At 45.0% G+C, this 27,494-nt stretch overlaps 1 protein-coding gene across 3 annotated transcripts in view; it reads right to left on the reverse strand.

The window, feature by feature from the left end:
• Nucleotides 1-8,639: 8,639 nt before the first annotated feature.
• Nucleotides 8,640-27,494, reverse strand: part of LOC144767681 (putative G-protein coupled receptor 33) — a 204,287-nt gene continuing 185,432 nt past the window's right edge. Inside the window, exon 3 of one of the 3 annotated variants that reach the window (XR_013598307.1) lies at nt 8,640-9,035. Coding sequence is in view for 1 of the 3 variants with exons in the window: in XM_078651074.1 (XP_078507200.1) it covers nt 18,917-20,362 (1,446 nt within the window). In the remaining 2 variants the exon portion in view is untranslated. Of the gene's footprint in view, nt 9,036-18,545; nt 20,395-27,494 lie in introns of those variants that run through there. The other 2 variants (XM_078651074.1, XR_013598308.1) reach the window with 2 other exon arrangements.

The following is a 27,494-nucleotide window of genomic DNA, read 5'->3' on the forward strand; positions in this document are numbered from 1 at the left end:
GTTTAGAAAAAGTTTCAAAACGTTCTTTTAAAAGATCTATCATGGATTATCTAGATAATAAAAGGTGGCATACTGAAAAAGGGAAGCAATCTGCCATGGCGAATCAGGAACTGATTTCTCATGTAGGGATACAACCCTATTTATTGTTAGATTCTAGCCCCTACTCAAGAATGCTGCTGACCAGGTTTCGAGTGGATACTTTCTTTTGCTTGGTGACATTTCCCAATTGTAATGATTGGTCTACACATTTAGAGAAGTGCCCATGTGATGAATTATCCTATCAAACCAACATCCACTGCATCTTATTCTGTAAATATTACGTTATCCCCAGGAAAAGGTTTTTGATGACGATTCTAAGGAAATGGGGTATAAGGGGGTGCAGAGCAGCATTTTCTATGTTGAAACTATTGGAATCGGAAATTGTGATAAAATCAGTTTCCTCTTATCTTAGGATACTCATTGTTTTGAGGAAAACCATGTGATCTGGGTTATTCATGGATAGTGACCTGTATCTGCTTGTTTACAATCCGCAGCACAGTATATTAGAGCAGGGAGGATGCCCACAGGAATGTGTCCTTTCCTCCATGAAAGCTAATTCTCCAGGTAGCCTGATACGTGGTAGAGAATTTGACTGTTGTAACATATGAATTATTCTTAACCATGAAATAATTTGTCATTGTAATTTTTAAAGTTTTTAATATTTTAATGATTGTTTTATATGTGCTTTTATGATTTTGCAACAAAAATAAAGCTAAGTTTGACTTTGACTTTGAGTTCCGGGCTCTCCATGCCACTGGAATCCAGCTATCCTAGGATGCTTGTTTCCAGTCCAGGGAGGACCTGGCCTGGCAGTTCGGGCTGGACTGTTCCCATTGGGCGCATGGTCAGGAATGATTTTCATACGGCTGGGTCCAAGCTGGAAAGGCATGGTGAGCAAGAAAACCAGTGGATTTTGGCCCAGATCTCTGTACTGGGGTGAATGTATTACATTGTTCTGCATTCTCTCCATCAATTGCTCTTTTAGCATTTGTCACCCCGATTGGGACGGGCATGCTCAGACGTGAGTCCCGTGCTCTCCATGCCACTGGGAATTAAGCTATCCTAGCTGATGAGGGATGTAAGCCCGAAACCGGTCCTAGGTTGCTTGTTTCTAGTCCAGGGCAGTCCTGGCCTGGCAGTTCGCGCTGGGCTGTTTCCATTGGGCGCTGGGTCAGGACTGATTTAAATATGGCTGGATCCAAGCTGGAAAGGCATGGTGAACAAAAAAACGATGGATTTATGCCCAGATCTCTGTACTCGGTGAATGTATGACATTGTTGTGCATTCTATCCATCAATTGTTCTTTTTGCATTTGTCACCCAAAGTGGGACGGGTGTGCTCAGACGTGAGTCCCGTGCTCTCCATGCCACTGGAATCAAGCTATCCTGGCTGATGAGGGATGAAAGCCCAAAACCAATCTTAGGATGCTTGTTTCCTGGTCCAGGGAGGACCTGGCCTCGCAGTTTGGCCTGGATTGTTCCCATTGGGCGCCGGGTCAAGACTGAATTCAATATGGCTGGGTCCAAGTTGGAAAGGCATGGTGAGCAAAAAAACGATGGACTTAGGCCCAGATCTCTGTACTGGGGTGAATGTATGACATTGTTCTGCATTCTGTCGATCAATTATTCTTTTTGCATTTGTCACCCCGAGTGGGACGGATATGCTCAGACGTGAGTCCTGTGCTCTACATGCCACTGAAATCAAGCTATCCTTGCTGATGAGGGCTGAAAGCCCGAAACCGGTCCTAGTACAGGGAGGACCTGGCCTGGCAGTTCGGGCTGGTCTGTTCCCATTGGGCGCAGAGTCAAGACTGATTTGCTTATGGCTGGGTCCAAGCAATAAAGGCATGGTGAGCAAATAAACGATGGATTTAGGCCCAGATCTCAGTACTGGGGTGAATGTATGACATTGTTCTGCATTCTGTCCATCAATTGTTCTTTTTGCATTTATTTACATATGACATGTACGGCCCCTAAAACGTTAACTATAATTGATCCGAAAAAACATCCAGCTGGGACAGATGCAATGAAAATGTGGCGGACCTCGTGACGCGGGCTGGGGGATGTAAAGTCGGACCAGATAATGCCCCGCAGGGAATCCCTAATGGCGGCGGGACCACCAGAAGCAGAAAGGGCAGAAGCCTGCGAAAATATGTGCAAAGATTGCGCACATCGTTTCTCTCCTGTGGGCAGAAGGGGGAGCTGACACCGATCGGTAAGCCGCTGGCAGCGTGGCAGAGGCAGCAAAAAAGACAGGTCCCAGAGAGAAGAGTAACCTAGGTAGAAATCTGCTCAGACAGTGTCCTTGGTTTGCCTCACGGCAGGGACATGGGGAGCAGGTGAAAGCACACAATGACAGCCAGAATAGAAGAGCTGCTCAGGCAGTGTCTTTGGGATGCCACACGGCAGGGGCACTGGGAGCAGACGAGTGGCCAGCAAGGGTCCCGGGAAACGGAACAGCACTTGCAGCACTGGCTGGGTCTGACGGCCTCCCAGGAGGTCGGTAGCAAGGGAAGCCTAGAACCCCCAGAACTTGAGACACCTGCAAAAGGGGCCATCACACATGGACACTGCTGTCAGAAAGAAATAGAAGGAAAACCAGTGGAAAATATTCAGAGTGATATGTAATCATCAAAACATGGGTTGCGAATGACCAAGCAGTAGTTTGCAAGATGTATGATCAATGTTTTGTTAATAAAACTGCAGCCTTTATACACCACAAACTATTGTCCCCTTGAATGCTTGGTGGGAAGGGGAGTACGCAGGGTATGGCCAAGAAGGACGGGGAGAACTCACACGCCTAGAAGGGGTTGTGACGTGGCCCAGAAGAGGTGAAGCCGGACGAGATAAGGGCCCGCAGGGAACTCCTAGCGGCGGCGGGACTACCGGAAGCGAAAAGGGCAAAAGCCCATGAAAAGATGCACAAAGTTAGGGCGCGTCATTTGAAAGTACGAACCGCCCAATAACAAGGAGAAGAGCGGGCGACCAAGAGGGTCAAAGCGGCAGGGGCTGACCTTACCACAATTTGACCTCAACTCATTACCTTGGAACCCACCCACACCATGAGAAAGCGGTCGTCACAGTCGTAAGTGCAGTGGATGAGGGCGAGGCGGAGGCAGCTCAAAAAGAGGACCCATGGAAAAGAGTAAACTAGGTAGAAGAGCTGCTCAGACAGTATCCTTGGGCTGCCTCATGGCAGAGACACAGGGAGCAGGTGACAGCACACAATGACAGACAGCCAGAATAGAAGAGCTGCTCAGGCAGAGTCCTTGGGATGCCACACGGCCTGGGTACTGGGAGCAGGAGAGTGGCAAGCAAGGGTCCAGGGAAGCGGAACAGCACTTGCAGCCCAGGCTGGGTCTGAAGGCCGCCCACAAGGTCGGTAGTAAGGGAAGCCTAGAACCTGCAGAACTTGAGACACTTGCAAAAGGGGTCATCATGCAGGGGCAGTGCTGTCAGAAAGAAATAGAAGGAAAACCAGTGGACAATATTCAGAGTGATATGTAATCAGCATAAAATGGGTCACGAATGACCAACCAGTAAGTTGCAAGATGTATGATCCATGTTTTTTGTAAACTGCAGCCTTTATACACCACAAAGTGTTGTCCCCTTGAATACTTGGTGGGAAGGGGATGACTCTGGGTATGGCCAAGACGGATGTGGGTAAATCTCACACCTGTAAGGGGTTTTACACATGGTGTGGAGAAGTCCACTGGTGGACAAGTGGTGGGACAGGGTGGGGATCAATTTACGGGTGCAAGCAAGAGAATGAAACAATGACTGTTGGATATATTTCCCACAAAGAAAAACTACAAGGTAAAAATGAGTCGAGCTTTTATGAGTACGGTTATGGCCAAGCAATGCGTATACATTGGGTGAGCTCGAGACCACTAAAGTTGACCAATGAAAAGAGACAAACTGTAATGGGCGTTTTACACACGAGATACATGTCAAAAACACAAGACGAGATGAGAAACTGACTGATGTTTTAAGGAACAACCTGAAATGCTGACAAAATGAATAAACCCTGCTAATAATAGAGCACCTTGAAGGAAATAGCATGACTTGTTGATCTGGAGCAAGCTGGTGGTGTCGGAATTCTGGCTGTGTCATTGATAGTTGACTTACGAAATAACAGTTTGGAAAATGTTCCTTTACGCACAATAACATATGTTTTAATGTTTGAAATGCACCTGTATCTTCTATGTTAAATTTGAAAACTTGAAATAAAAAGAACGTAAAAGAACATCCATGTATTTTGCGTGTAATTTAGGTGCCCGGTTAGATGGTGATTTATTTAATGTTTCCTCGTTAAAGTTGCTATTAGAAAGTGTTTAAGTCACTTTTTGCCATTCTAACTGCCTGCGATTTGTGTGCTTAGTTGGGTCACAATTTCTTCTTGTTGCTGCCATAAAAAGAATTGAATAAATGGAGCACTGAAAGAACAACTTAAATGCCAATTTTTAAAAAAGAACTAGTAAAACAGTCACATAACAGATTTTTAGGTCTTGCCTATGCAGCTCGCATGCGCTGCTCTAGGAGATGACCTTTAGAAATTGGTCAGGTCTTTTCAAGCATTCGTGTTTGTGCTGGCCTCCGCATTGCAGGAGCGAGCGGCGGCGAGCGTGCTAATTGAAAACAGATGGCATGCGTGCCGCTGCTTGCTCCCGCAAGTTGGATGCCAACACAAGCATGAGTGCTTAAAAACAGCTGTTCCCTTCTCAACTGCTTGTCTTGCCGTCGAGCAGGGGCCATCTGGGGGTCGCGTTAACTTTTGCAGCTGCTTGTTTTAGTGTCCTTTTGGATTCAGGGTCACTAGTAGTAGAATCGCTCTGTATTTCCCTTCTATCTCCCTCATGTACCTATGCCCCCTCCGACAAGCTCGTAGTGTGCTTCCCTTGTGTGCTTATCCCGCCACTGTGTTTTTCGTATGTGTACTCCTCCCAATTCTGTGTTGCGTTCTGTCATCCGTTTTCCCCAAGTTTCTCTCTATTTGCTCCATCTCCGTGTGCCTTCCTCATGCCTCAATGTTGCTTTGCCACTTCTGTGCCCTTGTACTGCTTCGCACTCCCTTCTGTTTTCTTCTCTCCTCTGTGTTGCTTTACTCCCCCTCTGTTTGCTTCCCCCTCCAACCAAGGATGCTTACCATACCTCCTCTTGTTGCTTCCACCCCTTCACGTTGCTCCCCTTCCCCCTCAGTGTTGCCGGCAATTTATCATATTTACACTGTCTGACAGCCTAGTATCCGAATCCACGCCATCTTGGAATGGGACAGCACCAGCCGTCCTCAGCAATGGGTTAAGCGGTAGTTCCAGTGCAGGGTTTAGGAGCTTGTGAACAGCACATAAGCAGCTCTGGAGTACAGTTTGAGCTAAGTTTTGTTCTCTACGTAACTACAAAGGTTTCATTTGTCCCGAGACTCTGGAGCTCCTGATGACTTCCAATGAGAACCTCTGGTGAACTCGGCACTTCATACTACAGTGAACGCCAGGAAAAGCCTGTAATGTGAGATGTGCACTTCGGTCTACAGCAATGTCAACACACATTGATACCCACCGCAAATATCCAGCAAGTGGCTCTTTGTGCAACAGCAACGACATCCTGCACCGCCTGCCTTGCTCTTTGCACTACAGCAATAACCATCACAAGGCTTTACCTGCTCCTCGCAGGATCACCTTTCGTGAACGGAACTCTTTGCGCCAGACTTTGAGAAGTAAATTTTTACAGTGAGACTTACCTGGTCCATGTATCCGACCTGTGATCCATTGTGGTCTGTCTGAACTTGTGACTTCTCCCAGTCTAGCATGACGAGATGGCCGCCAGTGGCGCTTTGTGTTTTTAAACGCGATATCTACTAAAAACTTTGAAATTGCACATCTCAGATTATACTAATTGGATTTTGCTGTACTGGTATTGTTTTATTTATTAAAATTCACTCTATGTTCCTAAATGTGATTAGTATTTTTGTTATGTTGTTTTTTCACTTTATTACTGTTTGTGCGCAGCATAAATACTTTACACAATGCCTCTAAGTTAAGGTACAGGTTCTGTACCCTGAGGCTGAACAGGTGTCAGGGGTGAGCCTTTCCTCTTGCTGCCCTTCCATCTTGGCCTCTTTTATCTCCTTGTGGGAGATTTAGCCCCAGAAACATGAGCTCGCAGGGCGCCCTGGGCGGCTGTCCTACCCAGCTCTTCTCCTACTGGTGGTAGCTCATTTCCCAGAATGCAGTCAGTGATCATCTGAGGACTAACTATGACCCACCTCAGGACCACTTCGCCATCCCATTTTAAGGGTGCAAAACCCAAGGGGCAGACAAGGTCCTGCCTCAGGGCCTGACTTCCACTCCACACCTGTTCAGTGTACTGTTCTGGGGAAACCAGACATTCCACTAATATGGTCTTGATGGCACTGGTATCCCTCAGAGCACTGACAGGAATCGCATTCACAAAATTGGATGTAAGTGAGGTCTCCGAACCTTAGAGATCACAAGCTACCCTCTGAATCGATCTCCCAACCAAGTAAGATAAGTGCATGTTCTCCCATCTGCCCCTGGGTACTACTAGCCCATAAAGGTAACATTGGCAATTCTCACAAAATTCCCGCGAGTGGGTGGGTTCTTGGTACAGATCAAGTCCCCTTGCTTGTGCCCCAACTGTGAGCAATCAAATGACTGGAGTTGGAAAGGGTGTGCCTGGGGCCAACACACATAAGAACCTCTCCCCTATTTTTTAAGAGGGGTATGGAGACCCTTTCCCCCCCACACTATTCTGAGACTGATCTGTGTCATTTCAGAACTCCCCTTCACTCTGCTGAGTGTAAGCTAAACCAACCTCTTCAGGATCAATTGCAGGTATCTCCGCAGACACTCTGGTACTAATCCAGAAGCCTGCCTCCTTTGCAGGCACCCTGGGGGTCAGTGAAATTGTGGTCTATCAGGTGTTGGCATAGGTGTGAAAAATATTGACTGAACACGTGCTCTCTAGCCACTAAATTGTACAGCCTCTCATATGTGTTTACCTCAAAAACCTTCACCCAACCATCCAGTGGCTTACAAAAGTTGTCAACGAGATCCACCCAAAACTGTTAAGACAGCTTCTTACTCTTCCAGAATGTTTACCTGTACTTTTCTGGGGGAAGTCCATAGTCTCTGGCAAGTGTGTCCATCACGGTTGGATACTTCTTCCTGTCTTATTTTCTTAAGGCTCACAGTGCATCCCTTCCTTCATTGAGAATTTACCTCCAGACATGAGCTCGCCAATCCTCATTAGGGGCCCTGTGCATCTCTAAGGCACCTCTTAGGCCTCAAACCACTTATCTAAGTCATTCCCCAACAACAAAGTTAGATACCGGGTCTTTGGTTATGAAGACCCTGCTGTCTCCAATGGAAATTGCACTGCTGCTGCCTTACTATACTCTTGTGTTCTGATGCTACACAATATGTATGCACGCGGACGCATAGTCTGCTGTGTGTGTGCAGATGCCTGAGAGAGGCCTCTCCCACCTCCCAGAACTCTGTGACATACTTCTAGGCGCCCTTGCACCCACTCCAGCTCCTTGGATTTTCTGTATTAGCCATTAGAACCGCATACCTGGCTGTTTGAAGCTCCCTAAGCAGCAGCTAGTTATTACCTTCAACTTGTTGGTAAACCAGATGATGTACAATAGGGACTTGTGCTCTTCAGTCCCAAACTCAAGGCCCCATTTATGAGAAGTGATGCATCGCTACGTGAAAGCAGTGATGCGTCTTTTCTCAATGCAACCACCTTGCGACATGATGGATGCGTCATATTTACTGTATGACGCATCATGTCGCAAGAAGTTACAGATACGTCAGTATTTCTGATTTATCTGTAGGCGCAAAAGTGACACATTGCTGGAGTGTGTCACAAAAGTGACGCAACTCCAGGAGTGTGTCCTTTCACATGGGGCGAGTCACATGTGAAAGGGCCTGCATCAGTCCTACGCCTGCTATGAGGCAGGCATAAGATATTGACGCATTTGCATCCTAGAAGTGGCCCAGTGAAATCTCATAGATTTCACTGCATCGCTTCTACGAGGCTTACTTGCGTGGGAACGCCCCCCCTGCATACATAATACCTGACAGATATAGAGTAGCGCAAGGGTTTAGAAAGTAACGCATCTTCTTAGATGCGTCACTTTATAAATAGGGCGCAACAGGGGGCATGTTTTATGCCGCTAATGCGTCACAAAAAGTGACGCAATGGCAGTGCAAAACTGTTGCAAGGCCTCATAAATAGGGACCTCAGTAGCCGTGCCCAATACTGGTGCAGCCACTAAAAGACCAGCCAATATACATCCCCACTTTGTCCGCTGGAGACAGATATTCAAAATATTTCAATATTGGTTTGCATCCAAAAATTAAAGTGTATCATGTTTTAAATTAAGGTGCTGCACAACGTAACTCCATGAATCACAAAAGTCAAAACAAGAACCCTGCCTTCACGCTTTAGTCCGGTCCCGTAAAGGGATCCTACAAATTCAATGGAGCCATGACTGCCATTCAAAGCCAGATACCAGAAAATTCATCATGTCAATTTTTTGTATAAATTTATTGTTCATATTTAAAGTTGATTCACAGTTTCATAAAAAATACGACATAAATATATAGGTAAACATGCATTAATTCTTCATAAATAAAACCAATACATATCAAATAGACAGTCCCGCACACTCCATACTAACTTTAATTCTCATACATCCTCATACTCAGTAGTCATTCAACCAACCATGCATTCAAATCTCACACAAACACACTCCAACTAATGCAAGGTCGCCATCACATCAATTATTACATATGTGATAAGCTTTTTCACGAACAAGGGTATTGGGGCAAGACATAGAAAAAAGGAATAGCGAAGAGTTAGACTATCCAGTTGCCCACAGGAACCACGACAACGTGCGTTTCGGTGTATGGACCCGTCCGGGTCACACCTTCATCAGGGCGACGATGAACCATGAAGGGGGGGACTGAAACTCTATAAATACAAAATACATATATAGGTATATAAGCATTACAACATTTAATATAAAAAATACACATTTGATACATTCTCATATTTTATACGATTGTGATATTCCGGTACCTAGGTATCCCTGGATGGGACCATGACTCCAAAGGGAATATATATATAGACATAGGATACACCATTAAGGGGATGGGAGAGAAGCTCCTCAACTCTAGAAACACAGTTATTCTAGACACATACACAACAGATCTTGCATCCATTTAATTCTAATCCCAACGTAACTCCATGCTCACATAAACTTCAGGTCGAGATGTCATTGTCATTCAGTTTTCATATATATTTTGTTTGTCTTTTTTTGCCTAAATGTTATTAAACGTTGGAGCCTTTCAACAATTTCAGTGCCAACCTATGCACTTCATCCCCATTGGGTCTTCCTCAAGGCATTAGTATTGGCACTATCACTTTTAATCTTTCCAAATTCATGCAATGACACAAATCCAAATCTTGTCTAAATGTATCTAACTTCATGCCATAGACTGATATTTTGACTGCTTGTTACCCCAAATGAACACGCATAACGCTTCACCCCTATGACTTCATACAGAAGAAGAATAAAAAACATATGAAAATTCAATGACAACTCGACCTGATGGTTTTGTGTGAATGGAGTTGTGTTGTACAGCAAATGAACGTAAGTTGTGATAGACTTTAATTACTGGGTGCAAACCAACATTGAATCGATGGCAAACCATCCCTGGTGGATTATTGGTTTTCTGGCTGGTCGAATTATCCTCGATGGGATAAGATTGGATTGAAGATCCTTCATCATAACATCATGAGATGATGAAACACCAGAATTATTGCTGCTTGCTGAAGTAGAAATGCAATCGTGTAAATGGTGTGCAATTTCAAATACATTATAGATTGTATTAAAGATGAAGCTTTAAATTCAGCAGAAGGTTTTTTGTTCGAGGTCAAGTTGGCTGTTTGCTACTTTAGTGGGTGGCACAATGAGGGTCCACTAGTAGCAGTGAATCTAGAAGCTCTAGATACATGTAGGTCCACGTTACTAGGAACTTGCAAGTACATTTAATGTGCCAATCAGTAGTAGGGCAATTTTACAATGTTTAAGTGAGAGAGCATGCACAGTTTAGCTCTGGTTAGCAGTGGTAAAGTGCACAGAGTCCCAAAGCCAACAAAATGAAATTCAGAATACAGGAGGGGTGAAGGCAAAATGTGTGGGAGTGACCCTGTAGAGAGGGTAATAGTTCCGTCCGTGCTTTGAACTCTTTGGGCCCTAGTCCTATAGGAAAATCTAGATGCGGACCCTTCTTACATGTAGATTTCTACCTGAAGTCAGAAATCACCGCAGCCATGGTATTCAGCTTTACCAGCCAGACACATCCTCCCAGTAATAGGGTTACAATTTTCCAACAATTACATGGAGAGTGCAGATTCTTATGACTATAAAGTTACAACAAGTGACTCCAGGACAGCCCCCTAGGTACCGGAGATCTCTGCATGCATAAAACAATAAGTCAGAACTTTTAAGAACTGATAAATAAAAATCACCTGAGCTAAACCACACACACAAATATCATACATGAGTCCTTTAAGCACATTATTACTATCACCCACTTCCTAGGCTAGGCCCTATTCTTCTTTCACTTATGGAGGCCACCCTATTTCTCTATCCTACAATGCAGGAAGTGAGCCCACCATAATTAAGAGAAACAGGAACTTCATGGAGGAAGAGACAGACCTTCTAGTATACTTTGGTTTTGATCAATGTAGGCAAATACACAATCTGTCTCCTGCACTAGTAGGGAGGGGATTTCATCCACGGGGCAGGAGCTTGCAGACTTTGCGAACGCATTCAGTCTGGAGGTACTTACCCTAGAGAACGTTAAAAAAGAGGAGGTGGTAGGCAAAAGAGAAGCTTTCTAAGATGCGGGTTGATAATGCTCTCCCTTGATGAGTATATCCGCGTCACAATTCACCTTGATCACTGATTCAGGGAATCTGAGGGATAGTCCTAACGAAATGTCTATATATTTCTACTACATTACAAATCCTAACTCGCGTTGGGCTCCACTCAAACTCCACAAATCTCTCTCTCTCTCTCTCTCCTCTCTCTCTCCACTCTCTCTCTCCTCTCTATCTCTCTCACCCTCCCTCCCTCCCTCCCTCCCCATTATGTCGTTTTTCTGTAAGAAACTGGGATATTAGTTGAGGGGGTGAGTACCCATTCCAAGTACTAACCACAACTCAGAGTAAACCACGAATGACACTAAATGACCCTGAGCTCAACCCCCTGGTAACTAAGGTAAAGAGCAGATTGGGTTTGACTTAAAAGCAATGTGTAAAGTATTTATGCAGTACCAAAACAGTAATAAAGTCAAACACAACACAGAAACAACGAAAAGCCAATACATTTTTTACCTTTACTAAATAAAATAACACAAACATGACAAAAATTCAATAAGGCAAACTGGAGATATTAATTTTAAATGTTAAATATGAAACTAGCCCCAAAAAGTGTTAAGCGCAAACTGTGGTCATCTGGATGCGTTTGACCAGTACATAGGCACAATTTAAGGCCGACCACAATAGACCATGGGTCAAATACAGAAACCAGTTTTGAAATGGTCGGAAGTTATGTTCAGGGCACATTTATTATTATTTCATGCAACGTGGCTCAGCAAGAGAATGCTCCATATTTACAAAGATATGGAGCATTTCTGCTCTCTCCTTATGAATGGCTCCCTCTGTGCTGTCTGGTGCCACCACAGGCACCCTTGTACCCTTGTACCTTGTACCTTGTTACAAGGGTGTGTAAGTTACGTGTTATTTTTGTGCAGAAAGGTACAACTTTCTGCACAAAAAACAATCATTGGAGACATCATGCAAAGAAAGAGGAAATACGGAGAAAAAAATATTTTTCTCCTCAGTACGCCATCACATGGGATGCATACTGATTTGATCTGGAATTGTTTCAAATCCATGGGTGGATGCACAGGAAAGTCTATGCTCCATTCCTGAAATGCCTCCTAGCTCAAAATGTAACGTAACTCACAGCAGATATCTGCGATGCATTACATTTCTTTGCAAAGCCATGCTAGGCAGCAAACATCTCTTGTGTGGCTTTGTATATCTGAATTAAGAAACTGTGCTGCTTTGTGTCTCCATGTGTGACGCAAGGGCGACACAAATCCTTAATCAATATGGACCTTAGTTTCTGAAATTAAAGTAAAAAAATGGTGCTGCTGTCATAGTTCCCTTTAAAGTGCATGCCTGCTCGGGCACACGTATTTAGGTTTCTCTCCCCACAGAAACCTACAAACATCGTGCACCCCAAAGGATTCCTCTGCATTTGTAAAGTACCTAATTATAGCCTTTGTAGTGCTGCTACAGTGATGAAGCTGCGCTGTTGAGTACATAAGGGGGCAGATTTACAAGAAAGTGACGCATCTATTGAGATGCGTCACTTTCCTTGCGCCACACTGAAAAATGCTTCCGCCACCATAGATGCGTTGTATTTACGATACGGCGCACCATGGCGGAAGGATTGACAGATGAGTCTGAAATTCTGACGCATCTGTTGGGGCAAAAGTCACGCATTGCTGGAGTCGTGTTGCAAGCACAACGCAACTCCAGCAATGGATTTTGTGGCTTATTACCAGTACACTGCGTCACTCCTTACGCCTGCTTTAAGCAGGCGTAATGTTTTGACGCAGTGGCGTCCTAAAAGTGACGCAGTGAAATCTTGTAGATTTCACTGCGTCACTTTTACGAGGCTTTCCTGCGTAGGAACGCCCACCCTGCATACATTATACCAGGCGCTGGCATAATGTGAAGCAGGGCTTTACAACGTGCCGCATCTCCCTAGATGCGTCACGTTGTAAATTGGGCGCATTGTTTGTGCCACCGTTGCGTCAAAAAAAGGGACGCATTTGCGGCGCAAAGAGGCGCAAGGAGCTTGTAAATCTTCCCCTTTGTCTTTAAAAATGCTAATCGAGGAAGTGTAAACAGCTAAAGTTAAAGGCAGCCCTGACGCTGCAGGAGAGGAGCCCCAGAGCCTTCACTGCAACCCAAAGTTCTATCTGAGGAACAGTTTCCAGACCTTAAAATACTTTAGAAGTTGAGGCACACATTGACCATTCAGGTTTCAGCCATCAGTAACATCCAAGAGGTTAATAACTAAATTAAGGTTATCAGTTTTGGCTGCTCTTTGTTTTAAAACTCACAAGCTGACATGACTGCGTATGTTCTCTGCTGAAACTCCTCTTGCTTGAAAGGGCGGCATGGGCAGAAATTGTGCATCAGGTGCAGAGGCGCCAGGGTGTGGGTCTTCAGGGTCACCCCTGATGGCTCCTAAGTTAAAGTGTGACTCAAAACTCCTCCGATTTTCATTGTTGCTGATTTTCATAGTTTCAAACATGATCAGTAAATGTAATCCTCTCAGCCCTACCACTTTGGTAATTCTCTTTCCAGGGTCTTTTAGCCAAAGTAAGAGATAGGTTACACAGAGGAGTACCGCATTTCTATGGCCTTATCCTCAGGTCCATTGAACACCGTCAGTACAGACAGATCACCTCTTTTGTACCACTTCAACACACACATACAGAAATAAGCAACAGAAAGGGGGGGCCATTCAACCGTTGCTGAAAGCCTTCCACTTGTGACAACATGAGGCTCCATATTTCTAGTGACATATGATCTATTTAAGCTAGAAAACTATTTTTTCATGTTAAAATCTGCAGACTTTGTAGCAAATGATGGATTATGAGGCAAATGTGGAAAATCCACAAATACACAGAAACTGCTGCAAACGCAAGGAGCATAATTCCAGTGGCCCTGCGTTTAGCCTGCATATGCTTAGAAAAACTGCAAGTACCAGAATCCTCTGTAGCGGTCTTTGTAATTTTTTCAATGAAGTTGACAACTGTGAGAGAGAATCAACAGATGTTTTTAATCACATAAGTAGTTTTATAACAATATAACAATATAGACGCTGGTTTTGCACACTGCTAGTTATGGTGTGAAGCCACTTGAAAAGACTGTAGAACTGATTTTTTCACTGGGAAAAGTTTTGTCAGATGCAATATGTTTGATCTGTTTATTATAAAATGCTATGACAAATACAGTAGGCCTGGCTTGATTATTGTGAAAAGGATTTGTTAAGATCAATACATCTCTAATAGGACATGGTTATAACACGACTCTAAAGCCTTTAGGCAATCATTTACTTACATAGATTTTCACTGATTACAGTAGTAGGCAAGGGATTTGGTGTTGGTGATTGACTTGACCAAATTGTGGAGACAAGTGATTTGCATTGAAGATAATTTTTGATAGGTTCATATAGGTTTTGGTTTAGACAGCTGTATCTTTGGCTATATTTGCAATTTTCTAAAGGTTGCCTTGTAGGAAAGCTTATGTCTAACAGAGTTGGCTTCCCTCTACTGCAGTGAAGAATCCAAAGACAAAAACTAATGACCTGATCGGTTCATTGGGAACAGATATTTCATATCCCATAGGTCTGTTCTATGTCTTATGAAACGTTCTGACACAGGCAAGTGACTTGATTTATTCAGTGGCGTCACTAGGGTTGGTGTCACCCGGTGCGGGTAACTCATGGTGTCACCCCCTCACAACTTACCGGATGGACCAACTCTCCCTCTGCCTGCACATTCTCCCCTCTGTCTGCACCATCTCTCCCTCTGCCTGCACCATCTCCCCTCCGCCTGCACCATCTCTCCCTCTGCCTGCACCATCTCTCCCTCTACCTGCACCATCTCCCCTCCGCCTGCACCATCTCACCCCCTGCCTGCACCATCTCTCCCTCTACCTGCACCATCTCACCCTCTGCCTGCACCATCTCCCCTCTGCCTGCACAATCTCCCCTCTGCCTGCACCGTCTCTCCCTTTGTCCACACTATCTCCCCTCTGCCTGCACCATCTCCCTCTCTGCCTGCACCATCTCCTCCTCTGCCTGCACCATCTCCCCTCCGCCTGCACCATCTCTCCATCTGTCTGCACCATCTCCCCTCCACTGCACCATCTCACCCCCTGCCTCCACCATCTCTTTCTCCGCCTGCACCATCTCACCCTCTGTCTGCACCATCTCCCTTCTGCCTGCACCATCTCTCCCTCTGCCTGCACCATCTCCCCTTCGCCTGCACCATCTCACCCTCTGCCTGCACCATCTCCCTCTCTGTCTGCACCATCCCTCCCCCTCCGCCTGAACGCCCCCGCTTGCTGCTCTTTTAACCCTTTCCTCGTCGCCTTCTCCACCCCTCCCCATGGTTTCTCCCTCACAGTTCTCGTTTTTTCTCAAAGTGACTGAAATAAACACATGAAATGTGCTTTGAATTTGTGCGGGCGCCGCTGAGGATAAGTGTAAAGACACAGAGCAGAGGCGAGGCTGCAGAGCTGTGTTACATACACAGCGTAACCAGATGGTGTCACCCCATGAGAGGGTGTCACCCGGTGCGGTCCGCACCCCCCTAGTGACGCCACTGGATTTATTTATTATGAAGCACATGTTAAAGCTAATAGGCCTGTAAGGGTGAATTGTTATTGCGCCCTGTAAAGGCTTGCAGGTGTATTTTTTTACATGCAATCTCACAGATTTGTTTTTAGGCAAGAATTTTTGTGTTTCTTGCCCCCTTGACAAATCTTAGGGGTATACAATTTGCACTTTAATAAGTCTTATTAGGTCCGACAGGCTTAATTGTCTACTAGGATAGTGTGATAAAAAAGCTATATATCACTGCTGTGTATACCAGTGGTATATATAGCACTTCAGACATTAGGTTTCTTGTTATGTGAGTGACATTTGTATGATCGCATGTGCACAGCCACCTGACAATAAATGTACTTCAGTGCCCAGGCTAGTGGACCAGTCCTTTCATTTATTTTCCCTTTTCATTTCATTTATTTTCCTCTTTTTATGATTAAAGCATGGTGCACCTCCAAAGACAGCAGTGTAGCGCAACATGTACTGTCACTGCGTTTAAACCACCTGACCACCATGGAAGGATATTGTACATATGGTTTAGTTGTTTCTACCATTGAAAACGGCCAACATGTTGGTTCTAGATGTAGCAGTCAGATGGAACTATAACATACACAATATATAAAGTACCATTGCAAGATGGCCACCTGCTGCTTTGTTTAATTTTGTTATAGCAAGCATATATCTCACATTTTTTGGCAACAGCATCTTTTCTTTTGTCTACATTTATGCTTTTTGTATCTTGCATATGTTCTTGAGTTTGTGCATGCATTTTATTGTGGTTGTGTAAATTAGTGAATGTAAGAGTGAGTAAGTGATGAAGGGATGCATGAGTGCATGGATGAGTAACAGAATGCATGTATGATGACTTATTCTGTGCCTGAACCCATCAATGACCAAGGAGGCACTTTCATTTAGACCTATTGGCATTGCCAAAGCTTGCTATCAACCTTCAAGTGGTAACTAGCCAAGTTTCCTAGTTGGACATCTGATCACTTGGTTGAACACACAAGCTAGGAAGGTATGCATGCAAACATTATGTTGCTACATACAAAGAACAAAACAAAAATAAGAGGCAGCATTGACTGCAGACAGTGGTCAAAGAGGGCTCCACATTATTTTATAGGCATTGTATGAGGTTTAGTGATGCCTTTGACTTTTGGTGCTTTTGCCTCGTGAAGATCTCTACCTTCGGATTTAGTTACTTTTTGTTAGCTCAGATGTTTTCAGTGGGACAAGGCTGCAGTCAGTAGCTCAAGAGGGCTGCACAAGTCGAAGACCTTCTCTGCGAGATGCCGCTGCATTGGATTTGTTCCTATCGAAAGGTTCCAAGAAGGAGCAATCTGAATCTTTGGCCCAGTGGGTATGCACCTTCATCGGATCAGCATAGCAGATTTGTTTCAGTCTCCCAGAGATCTTTGGAGCTGAAACGTGTCTACATTTCAGGTTTCAAGAATCATTAGAAGGAGTGCACTTTGATACCAGTCATGGGTGCAAGACCTTAGGGACAGCACTTGGGGTTCAAGACTCACTCAAGCAGAGTCCTTCAACAGGAACCAGGGCACATCTAGTTGGCACTGGTAAACTGGACAGTTGCAGAAATCCAAGACAGTAAAGCCTTATCTCCTTGTGTAGAGCCTTTGTGCCCATTCAAGATTAGTAGCCAGGGAAATGAGCAACCCCTATTCTATGGTCACTCTATGCCAGTTTTGGGGGCAGCTCCTCTACCACTGTGATTGGAGCCTGCTTGGCTGGTAAAACAATGAAGGCCCTGCCCAGGTGTATGCTAATATTTGCCTGTTCATTAGTATGCCTCTTTGAAGATAAGTAAGTTCCTAAACACAACCTGATGGTCTCCAGATGGACATTTACAATGCCCAAAGGCCTTTATCTCAGTTCTGGGAGCAATTTCACAGCTCATCAAGGGAGCTGTTGAGCTACTGTTTGATAGTTGGGCTCATGCAAATGGGGCTTTCAGAGGCTTTAGGCATGGAAAACGTAACTTTCAAAAAGTACCTTTTCCAATATTTTATTACAAGTCTGACTTCATTAGAGTAATTGGCTTGTAATCAATATTAAAAATAGACAACAAATTATAGTTGTAGCTGCTTTCTAGCTGAAATAACATCACTAAATTTAACAGTGTACCTCAGTGCTTTCCAATGAAGCAGCCAACCCTACTACAGTTAAAATAGCTTTTAGGGCCTTTTAAGTGTAGGGACATGTTTAACTTTAAACTTTTAAATACCATGCATCTTACTTTATGGGAAGTAGGAGTGACTAAATAATTTTTGAATCGCAAGCTTGGGCCTGCCAAATGGAGCTACTTTGACAGGTCAAACAAACATGTTTACATTGTCACTGCAGAGAGTCGCCCAATTGGTGCTTCAGCCCACTGATGACATTTAACCTACAGGCCCTGGGTACACTTTGTACTGTATACTCAGGATTTCCCGGTAAATTAGGTATGCTATTTAGAGGTGTGCCAATTTTATTATGTTGAAAGGGGAGCATGGATACTTTACCACTAGTTAGCAGGTTTTAACTGAGTTGCTACAGCCAATAAAACGTTCAAGGCAAAAATCTGGGAGTACACTATGCAGAAAACGGCCTTTTCCAACACTCTCTTTCTCTCATCTGTCTCTCTTTCCCAAGCTGGTCTTTCTTTCGTTCCCTACACATCCACTGTGCATGCTGTAATTAACCTCCAGAAGCAGGTTAAAGTGACAGAATCACGGAGGTAGCCATGGGGCTTCAGAAACCACCCTCAAAGGATTCCAGCTCCCCAGGGAATTGCCCTGTCCAGTCCTGCCTCATCATAGATATGAATACAACACTTTTGCCCCTCACACACAGCTTTAACCCCCTCATTAAGTTTTCCTTTATTTCATTAACTAGTCACTCCAAAAGCACTTTTAAAATTAAATGAAGTGGCTTTAGAGACAAACTAGAAATCACAAACTTGTTTTATGAAAACATGATAAGTCACTGTAGTCAAATCCAGTTCCAGTCTGAAAGTCTCCAATGGTGTGGAACATCTTAGACCAAGTTATGACTTCCATAATTGGGATTATTAGTCACTGTTTCTTTTAAATATGCCTAGGATTTTAACAATTTAAAGGCAGCTCTTCCACAAACCTTTTTGGGGAGCTGTTAGACCTCAGGTTCCTATTATCATTATCTTATTTTTATTTTCATCGACTGCTGGCTTATGTGAACTAGAATATTTTCACAACGCCAGTAACCTGATACAACACCAGTACAACGTATTCTTCGGTGAAGGAGATGAGGTTTTTAACGATCAAGCTACATCATATTGCCTCAGTATTACAAGAAGTGTCAATCACAGGTGATCAGAAGAAAAGGCCATTCATGCAGAAGACTCTAACTGCGCTAGATTGTTCACTCGGCTTTGGCCGGAGGTTGGGAACTCACGGGGCTTCCTCTCATTTTCCAAGTCATTATGAAGTGTTTCTTCAGCAAACGCTTTGCTGAACAAGGAATGGATGGATGCCTTGAACAGATCTCTAAATGTCTCTCCAATGAACAGGTACATGATTGGGGTGCAGCCAGCCTGGATGCAGCACAGCACTATGGTGAAAAACAGAACCATAAGGACAAGTAACTGGCTGACAGACTCTTGGTAGACGATCAAGCCACTATAGATATGGTAAGGCAACCAGCACACAAAGAAAGAGGTGACAGCTGTAACAATCACCTTGAATGGTTTGTTAGTCTTGTTGTGGTTCCCAGCCTTGAGCGTCACAGCTAATTTCAAATAGCATGCTATCATTATTGAGAACGGTAAAAGGAAACCCATCACAAGTCGGAGGATGAACATTGACAAATGGACTCTTCTCCTTAGGTCTTGTATCTCAGGAGTAATCCAATCATCGGAAAGGGCATAATCATTGAAGCAGGTTATTTTATTGTTGGTATCGACAAAGGTTTTTCGGAACACCAAGTAGGGTAAACTGAATGGTAAGGCCAGTATCCAAACAGAAAAGCAAATTATCGAAGCTCTTTTGTTTGTCCTGTGAGATTTGGTCCACAGTGGGACCACCACCAACAGACACCGGTCAACACTGATGACTGTGAGCAGGAATACAGATGCATACATGCTGAAAGATATCACAAAGTTGACTAGCTTGCAGAGAGTTGTTCCAAACATCCAATGGCAATCCATCAGCAAAAAGATAGCATGAAATGGAATGACCAAGGTGAAAAGCAGGTGAGCAGAGATGAGGTGCTGGAACCAAATGGTGCTGGCCGTCGGCTTCATCTTCCAACCCAATATCCACAGATAGAAGCTGTTTCCCAGAATCCCAATGGTGAATGTGATCAAAAGGAACACGGCTAACAGAATGGAGAGGACAGATAGGCATTCAGAAGTGGAGGGCACGTTGCTCTCCGGCGATGTTACAGATTCAAGAAGAGTGACCAGGGTGGAGTCACCAGAAATGTCAATATCAACAGTTGTGGAGTTCATGTAATCGAACATGGTGGAGTCCTCTGATGTTACAACAGCAATAGCTGTGGAGTTCAGAGTTTCCAAAAGTGTGGCCCAGGGTGATTCTTCTGATGTGGAATGAGTACTATAGGTGTAGTTAAGAGATTCCAGGAGAGGGGCCAGTGTGGAGTCTATTGATGTGACCATATGGTCAAGTGTGAAGTGCACAGATTCCCCCACAGTTGCCAGGGACAAGACTTCTGATGCAAAGCTTTCACCAGGTGTCAAGGTCTCGGATTCCAGGAGAGTGGTCACAGTGGATTGTTCAAAAACCGTAACATCACTATAAGTGGCGGCTTCAGACATAGAGGAATGTCATCATTCTGTCGTCCATAATTCTGTTGGGAAGAAAAGTGCAAGAGACTGCAGTGAAACCAAATAACTTCCATATAGATGCTTTCTAAAGCTGGAAAATTAAACCGTTTTGTCAATAGTCTTTTCATTGTATTGTACATGGTTTAAGCTTTATTTCAATTTTAGCCCCAAACTGAAAAAGCATATTTTATGTACAACTGAGACAATTCATCACTCAACAGCACTTAGTTATCTCACACCTTAAATATAGTGCATATTTCTAGACTCACAGGCGAAGTAAAATTACTAAACTGTCTGACCTCCAAACTGATATATCTGCTGAAATTTGAGATCACAATGTCAGTTGGGTTCGAATCATGCTATATTGGAAAATGCAAAAGATTCAACATATGATTAAAAAAGTAACTGAATACACAAACTATCAAAAGTCTTACTAGAACAATTACAAACAAACTATCAACTTGATTTAGAGAACGGAAGCATACATTTTGTGGTGGAATCGGTGGACCATCTTCCATGCTTCCACCACCATATCTGCCAGGGCTAGGTGGATGACCGGTCATTTTCGGGGCTCGGTGGATGACAGGTGCCCTGCTAGGAGAAACTTCTGCAGCTCCACTATGAGGTTTGCCAATGTAAGAGTATCTGGAATGACATGATGTTGAGCAGTCACCTCATCTGGGGAGGCGGATCCACCAATGTGGCTGGACGTGTTGCCTTCATGGAAGAATGTGACGTAAAGGGTGGGGAACAGCCACTTAAGAGTAACTATACCTTCACTTACATGATAGGAGATATCTCCCAGCACATTAGGTAGACTTGATCCGAGAGCATTCACAGGGGATCCCTAATTTGGTGGTCTATTTCCAGTGCACACATTTGCTGGCTGAAATTCCACCCACAGAGGCGGACACTGGAGGATTATCCACCATAGAGTCTCTGCCTCAAAGCGGCTCCTTCCACAGCAGGTAGAGCTGCAAGGAGAAACCCATTGTTCCTTCGGCAGCTTCATATGGGAGAGGTCTCTTTTGCACTCTTGTGTAAACATAGTGATGCTGAGTGTTTGATGAGATATTTCTTGTTGCTCTCTGGTCTGTCTTATAGTGTGTCTCACTGCAGATTTAAAGGGGCCTGCAGGGTTCAGCCAAATCTCTAGTCACCACTAGGGTTACTGCCTTCTTTATGATACAAAATCTGAAATAAAGGCCCATCCACATTGAGAAGTAGCAATGATGCTTAAAGCACGCTTCTCAGACATGATCAGTGCTGGGAACAGAAAATAAAATAACTGCAAACCCCAGAAATAGGGCGGTTGGCTTTAGCAGAAAGGGGCTGGATTTAAAAGCCTCACCTCTTGAAGGGAGTAAGTCACCGCTGTCTATGGTTTGTCAGTACTGAGAGAGCGCAAACTGATATAAATATATGAGTACATCATACTTACCTATAGAGAGCATAATTCATGAAGAGAAATGCCATGAGTGCTAATAGTATCTGAAATTATATTCTAAATGTATAGCTAATATAGAGATTTAAGTAGAAGTGGAATTAATACAGAAATGTGTGACATTATATGATTTTATTAGACGTGATTATTTTGAATCTATGTCGTGTAGCTGTTAACATATAAGATGGTCTGTGGTAAAACGCAGAACGTGGTAGGCCTCAGGGCCAGAGCTGGAGCTAAAAGGGAAGGTGTTTCTTTTCACGACACAGATTGTTTAACGTTTTTGGTCATTGCATTAATGGGCCATGATTTAGAGTAATGTTTTCTAAATAATAGAATAAGAGTTTTAACATGCTTTAATTAAATGAAGAAATAGAATGCTATAATCATAATGTGAAATATTGTAGGCCTGAAATGTTTTAGCATTGATTTACACGTACATGTCTGGGCTGAGAAATGTTGCAAGCCTTTTTAGAAGTCTATGAGAGTTGGGTTCTTGGCGGCAGATATCTGTCTGCAACAGGAAAGGGGGGATCCAATTATAAGTGAATGAATAGAGGCCTGTTCAGTAGACGGCCCAGACATGGAGGAGGGTTCTGGAATGTTTAAGGGGTATCAGCGGGCCGGAGAAGAGACTGAGAAGCAAGGTCAACTCTAACGTCTGAGGCCCAATACAAAGCATCATGGAAAAAGCCTGAAGTTGCACCACGTGAGAGGCGTTTCGCAAGGGGCGTCTCAAATGTTGTTGACTATTTTGTATTAGGGACAGCACCCCTGGGTGGAGTTAGAGCAGAGACCTGAGGACACTTTAGAGAGCGGATGGGTAGGCAGTGAGGGGTCATGACTGGAGAACTTTAGGTTTTCACCAAGAGACTTAGAGTGGGTGACTTCCCTTGGGGGTCATTCATTGCTGACACCTTTGTTAGGTTGGGATTTGGTTAAGTAGGGATACCATCTAGAACAGGGTAGGGACGCCTAACCTGTGTTTGTTTTCCTCCAACCTAAATGAAGGAGAGATATGCGTCTATGCTGATAGCTTTGCTATTTTTAGAACTTGTGTTAGTGATTTCTGTTGCTCGTCTGAGGGCTTTTCGAGAGCACATGTATGTAATTGGACCTGTGTATCTCGTGAATCTCATTCTGAGATGCTTGTATTTGCAGCTCATTATATCTTTACAATAAACTTTTGAAACCTAGAAGTTGTCCGTGATCTTTGAGAGTAGAGTCCTTTCTTGGGTGAACTAATTTGCAGATAGGTGTACTGTTTCCTTCCAAGACAGGCAATAAAGGTTCAGTCGACCAGATCGAGGTTTGGATCAATAGATATAAGGTATCGATCAAAATCTCGCCCTTTCAGTTGGTAGCTATAGAGGATGGTTGCCTTCTTGAGGACGGTGACCTAGGCCAGGTTAGCTTACCCCAAGGCCCCTAGAAATCGATGATCGGAAGAACAGCCCGCAGATGAAGATCCGGATGACGTGAGACAGAAAAAGCAGCAGTATCGGTCGAGAGTGAGTATAAAGGGTTATGCGTGTTAGATTGCGGTGTTTTTGTATTGTATCTATGTTGTAATGTCTGGCGGAGTTGAATGTTTGTAGAGTGACTGTGGAACAGGTTGTGAGCGCGCGCAACCGGTGGAAATCTTAAGTTCAAAGAGAGCTTAAGTGGTTCGGGTGTATCGGACACCCAGAGTAATTGTCAACTAGAGTGAAGGGGGTCATGAGGTACCATTGATCACCCGAGAGACCGAGATAGGGGGAACGTAAGAGTGAGTGCGTGAGTAACGGACGCTGGTCGGAAGTTACTGTGTGTGTAAGTAACCTATCAGAGAGACGATAGACATCTCGTCAGTTGTGTTGACAATTACAGATAGACTGTGGACGTACAGTCGAGAGAAGTGACCGCTTGGTCGGAAGTAGTCATTTTTTCAGTGTATGAATGGGACGCATGCATAACCGGGAGACGAGTTGAGAAAGGAGGGGTGCTGCTGCGAAGCGGAGAAAAGAGACGTCAGGTGGTGTCGCGCAGCGATTGGCTGACAGGAGAAAGACCGCGCTGTGATAGGCCAGCTAGCGAACACGTCATACAGGGTCGCGACGTGATTGGCCAACAGGAGAAAGACCGCGCTGTGATAGGCCAAGCTAGCAAAGCCGCGACAGGATTGGTGGAGTGTCATCAGGAAGTAAACAGAGTAGCGAGGCTGGATTTTGTGCGCATAATTATGAAGTGTTTTAAATGGTTGAAAGCGCTGTTTAAGAAAGAGAGGAGAGGATCGTATGAAGGGGAAGAAGCCCCGCCGGAGGGTACGCCAGCTCGTTACATGGCAGTAAATGTTGGGTTGCATACGATCCTTTGGATATCAGAGTGGAGTAAGATTACTGAAGGAAACGAGGAACTGACGTTCCCGAAGTACGGGACGTTCAGATTAGAGGTGCTACATCGATTGAAATCAGTCATGACCTCAAAGAGACCCTTGCCTAGACCAACCCAGTTTGAAGCCCTTGAAGCATGGCTTAGGGCAGCGCATGAAAGGAATATGAACAGACGACAAGAAAGGGTGAAACGCTCGGTAAGGGCAGTACAGGATGCCAGGTGGGATGCGGATGCTAAAAGATGGAGAGTGCATAATTTGGAAATAAATAAACTGTACCCAGTGTTAGAGGCGCCAGTAAATAAAAGCCCCCTAGAAGAGGATGATGAGAGCGAAACAGAGGACAGCCTGATAAACAGATTACTGACAGACAGGCCACCCCCGTATAATAGAGCAGGGGGAGAGGTCGAGAATACTGAAGGAGAAAAGGGGGGCATTGCAGGAGAGCATAGACCGCTTCCCAGTTCACAGTGGGATCCTGAGCCAAAGAAAGAGTTGTTCCAGCCTAGTCAGGTGCAGCAGGTGGTCGGTAGGTTTGTGGTACAAAGAGCGCCGGAAACGGAAAGCGCCACATCCTACCCATTACCAGATGCACTACAGGTACCTGTTACCATAGGTCCTATAATATCGATATATGACCAAGAGAGAGCAAAAGGGGAAGAACGGAAGCGGAAAGACAGAGAAAGAGCAGAGCAGGCAAGGAGGAACGATACCACTAATTCCCCAAGTCAGGTGCCGATACCCAGAGAGTGGAGTACCCCGATGCACACAGCAGGGGACCCAGGGGGAGATCCTGGGGGCCCCAGATGGCCAGTGGATCTGAGGGGATCTGGACGAAAATCCTTTCAAGAGCTAAATGAGTACATGAAGCAGTGGGATGAGGCAGTGAAGGCTCAAAAGTGCATCAATGCTGCAGAAGCAGAAAGGGAAAGTCAGGACAGCAGAGCACGAACTCACTCCGGGGCTGGGGAGAGTAGCCCGGAGTGGGACTGTAGAGGGAGTAGGGGAGTCACCCATTGGGCCCGGAATGGAGGTAGAACAGACCTGGAAAACGGGGGCCCCGAGAGTGGAGGGGTGGCGTGCCCGATACTCAGTGAAGGGGAGAGGAGAGCACAAGAGTACAGGAACAGCTTTAAGTGTCCACACTGTGTGCCTGGCACCAGAGAACAGAATGGGAGTTGTGAGAGGTCGCACCATAGTCCCTGTGATGACAGAAATGAGCGCAGCCCAGGGAATATGGGGAACCAGGAAGGATCGTATCGGATACGGAGCGATACGAGGCAAAGGGAGTGTAGCGACCAGAGGGAAAATAACAGAGAGATGTGCGGTGAGAGGAGAGAGGAAGAAGAGAGTGGGCAGAGAGAGAGTAGGGATAACAGGCCCGTGTTCCATCACCTTCCAAGATCGGATGGCCGAGCATGGGACTTGGAGAGATGGGAGCAAGGGAGGCCACCCATTAATTCTCCCGAGCCCAAACGCAGAGCTCGAAGTTGGGATGGTAGGGAGACCAGTGAGCCCCCTTCAAAAGACATATTGCGAGCTGAGATAAAAGCCAAGAGACTTGATGTCTCCAGCTTAAGGTCAGATCTGGATGACATGGTAGATGGTACCCTGCCTTTAGAAAGAATGGAAATGTATGAACAGGATGAAATACTGTATATGGCAAAGGACATCACACGAAAGGCGAGAGCAGTCCATGAGAAGTTAGTCGAACTAGCAGGCAAATATATGGTGGACTTGTCAAGAACCAAAGCATTACAGGGTAACCACAGGCTACATTACTCAGATCGAGATCTAGATGAGAGGAGAACGATTGGGCTGAAAACACACATAAGGGAACTGATTACTGGAATAAGGACATGGAGGGCACTAGATAAATGGGAAGAGAGGTGGTCCAAGAAAGGGACCGGCAGAAGAAGCATGATTGGTATAACACCAGGACAGCAGGGAATAGAAGCTTACCCTTTGCGTGAAGTTGCCAATGGAAGCTATGTACATGTCCCTTGGAGTAGGGGAGATTTAGCTGCTTTTACCACATCTTTCCCCAAGTTACGAGAGAGCCCCGTGGAGTGGTACAAGCAAGTCGAGAGGTTTGTAAAGATCTCAAAAGTCCTATGGATAGATCTGAACACGCTGTTTGACATTGTAGTACCAGGGGATCTGTGGACAGCATGCAAGGTTAGCGCTGAGTGGCCCACAACGGAGCCAGAGAGAGATGCTAGGACTAATGGGCCGTCCGAGATCGTGATGGCAAAATTCGAGAGAGTGATGACTTGGCTGAAAGAAAAAGTGCCAATGCAAGACATAGATTGGGTCAGAATAGACAGAACGAGACAGGAACCCAAAGAGACAGTTCACGAATATTACGAGAGATTGCTGAAAGCGTTTAAACAGTATAGCGGCTTGGATGTAATGGATCCAAAGGACATAGGGCAATTCGTGTCCAAGTTCGTCCTGGGACTGAGACCGGATATTAGTTTGATGATTCAGCAACACTCGATTTGTTGGCAAAGTAGACCCCTAGATGAAATACTGAGATATGCCAGGTACTGCTGTGATGAGGTAGACTCCAAGGCTAAGAAACTAAAAGAGAAGCTGATGGTGGTACAATTGCAGGCAGCAGGAAAGGGGGGACCGCAACAACAGCAGCAAGGGACAGGTACAGGAGGTAAGAAGCAGTACAGTCAGAACAAGGGTAATGAGGAGAGTACTACCTTTAGACCCAGAGTAGACATAGCTACCTTGAAGAAAACGACTAGGTGCCACCAGTGCAACGAGTTGGGGCATTGGAAACGCGAGTGCCCTTACAATGTAGAGATCGGAGAGCAAGAGATAGAGGAGGAAGAGGTCCAGAGCGCACCTATGAGAGGGGCGACGCCATACCAAGGAAAGGTGCTCAAAGGGGGGGGGGCTCCTCCCCGAGCCCAGTTCCCGCAACCTCCTCGAGTAGGGAGTATGGGTAAGACCTATAGACAAATGCCCCTGTTTGTGGAAGGTGAAGAATGCTATTATGTGGACCCATTAACCGGACAGAGAGTGGAAAGAGAAGACTGCACCCTTGGGGCAGCCTTAGAGGTAGATCAGAGGGGACCCTATGTGGAAGCAGAAGTAGCAGGGTGCCCTACGACATTTCTGGTGGACACAGGAGCCACTAGATCCACGATCAGATCAGCTGCAGTTCCAGACCTGCCCATGTCTGGAGAGACCATACAGGTGGTAGGGGTCGCAAACAGGAGAATAACCAGCCAACTGACAGAACCGGTACAGGTGAAAATAGGGAAGTACAGCGATGAGCACCAATTTGTGGT

This window comes from Lissotriton helveticus, chromosome 7, assembly GCF_964261635.1.
Source record: "Lissotriton helveticus chromosome 7, aLisHel1.1, whole genome shotgun sequence".
NCBI lineage: Eukaryota > Metazoa > Chordata > Amphibia > Caudata > Salamandridae > Lissotriton > Lissotriton helveticus.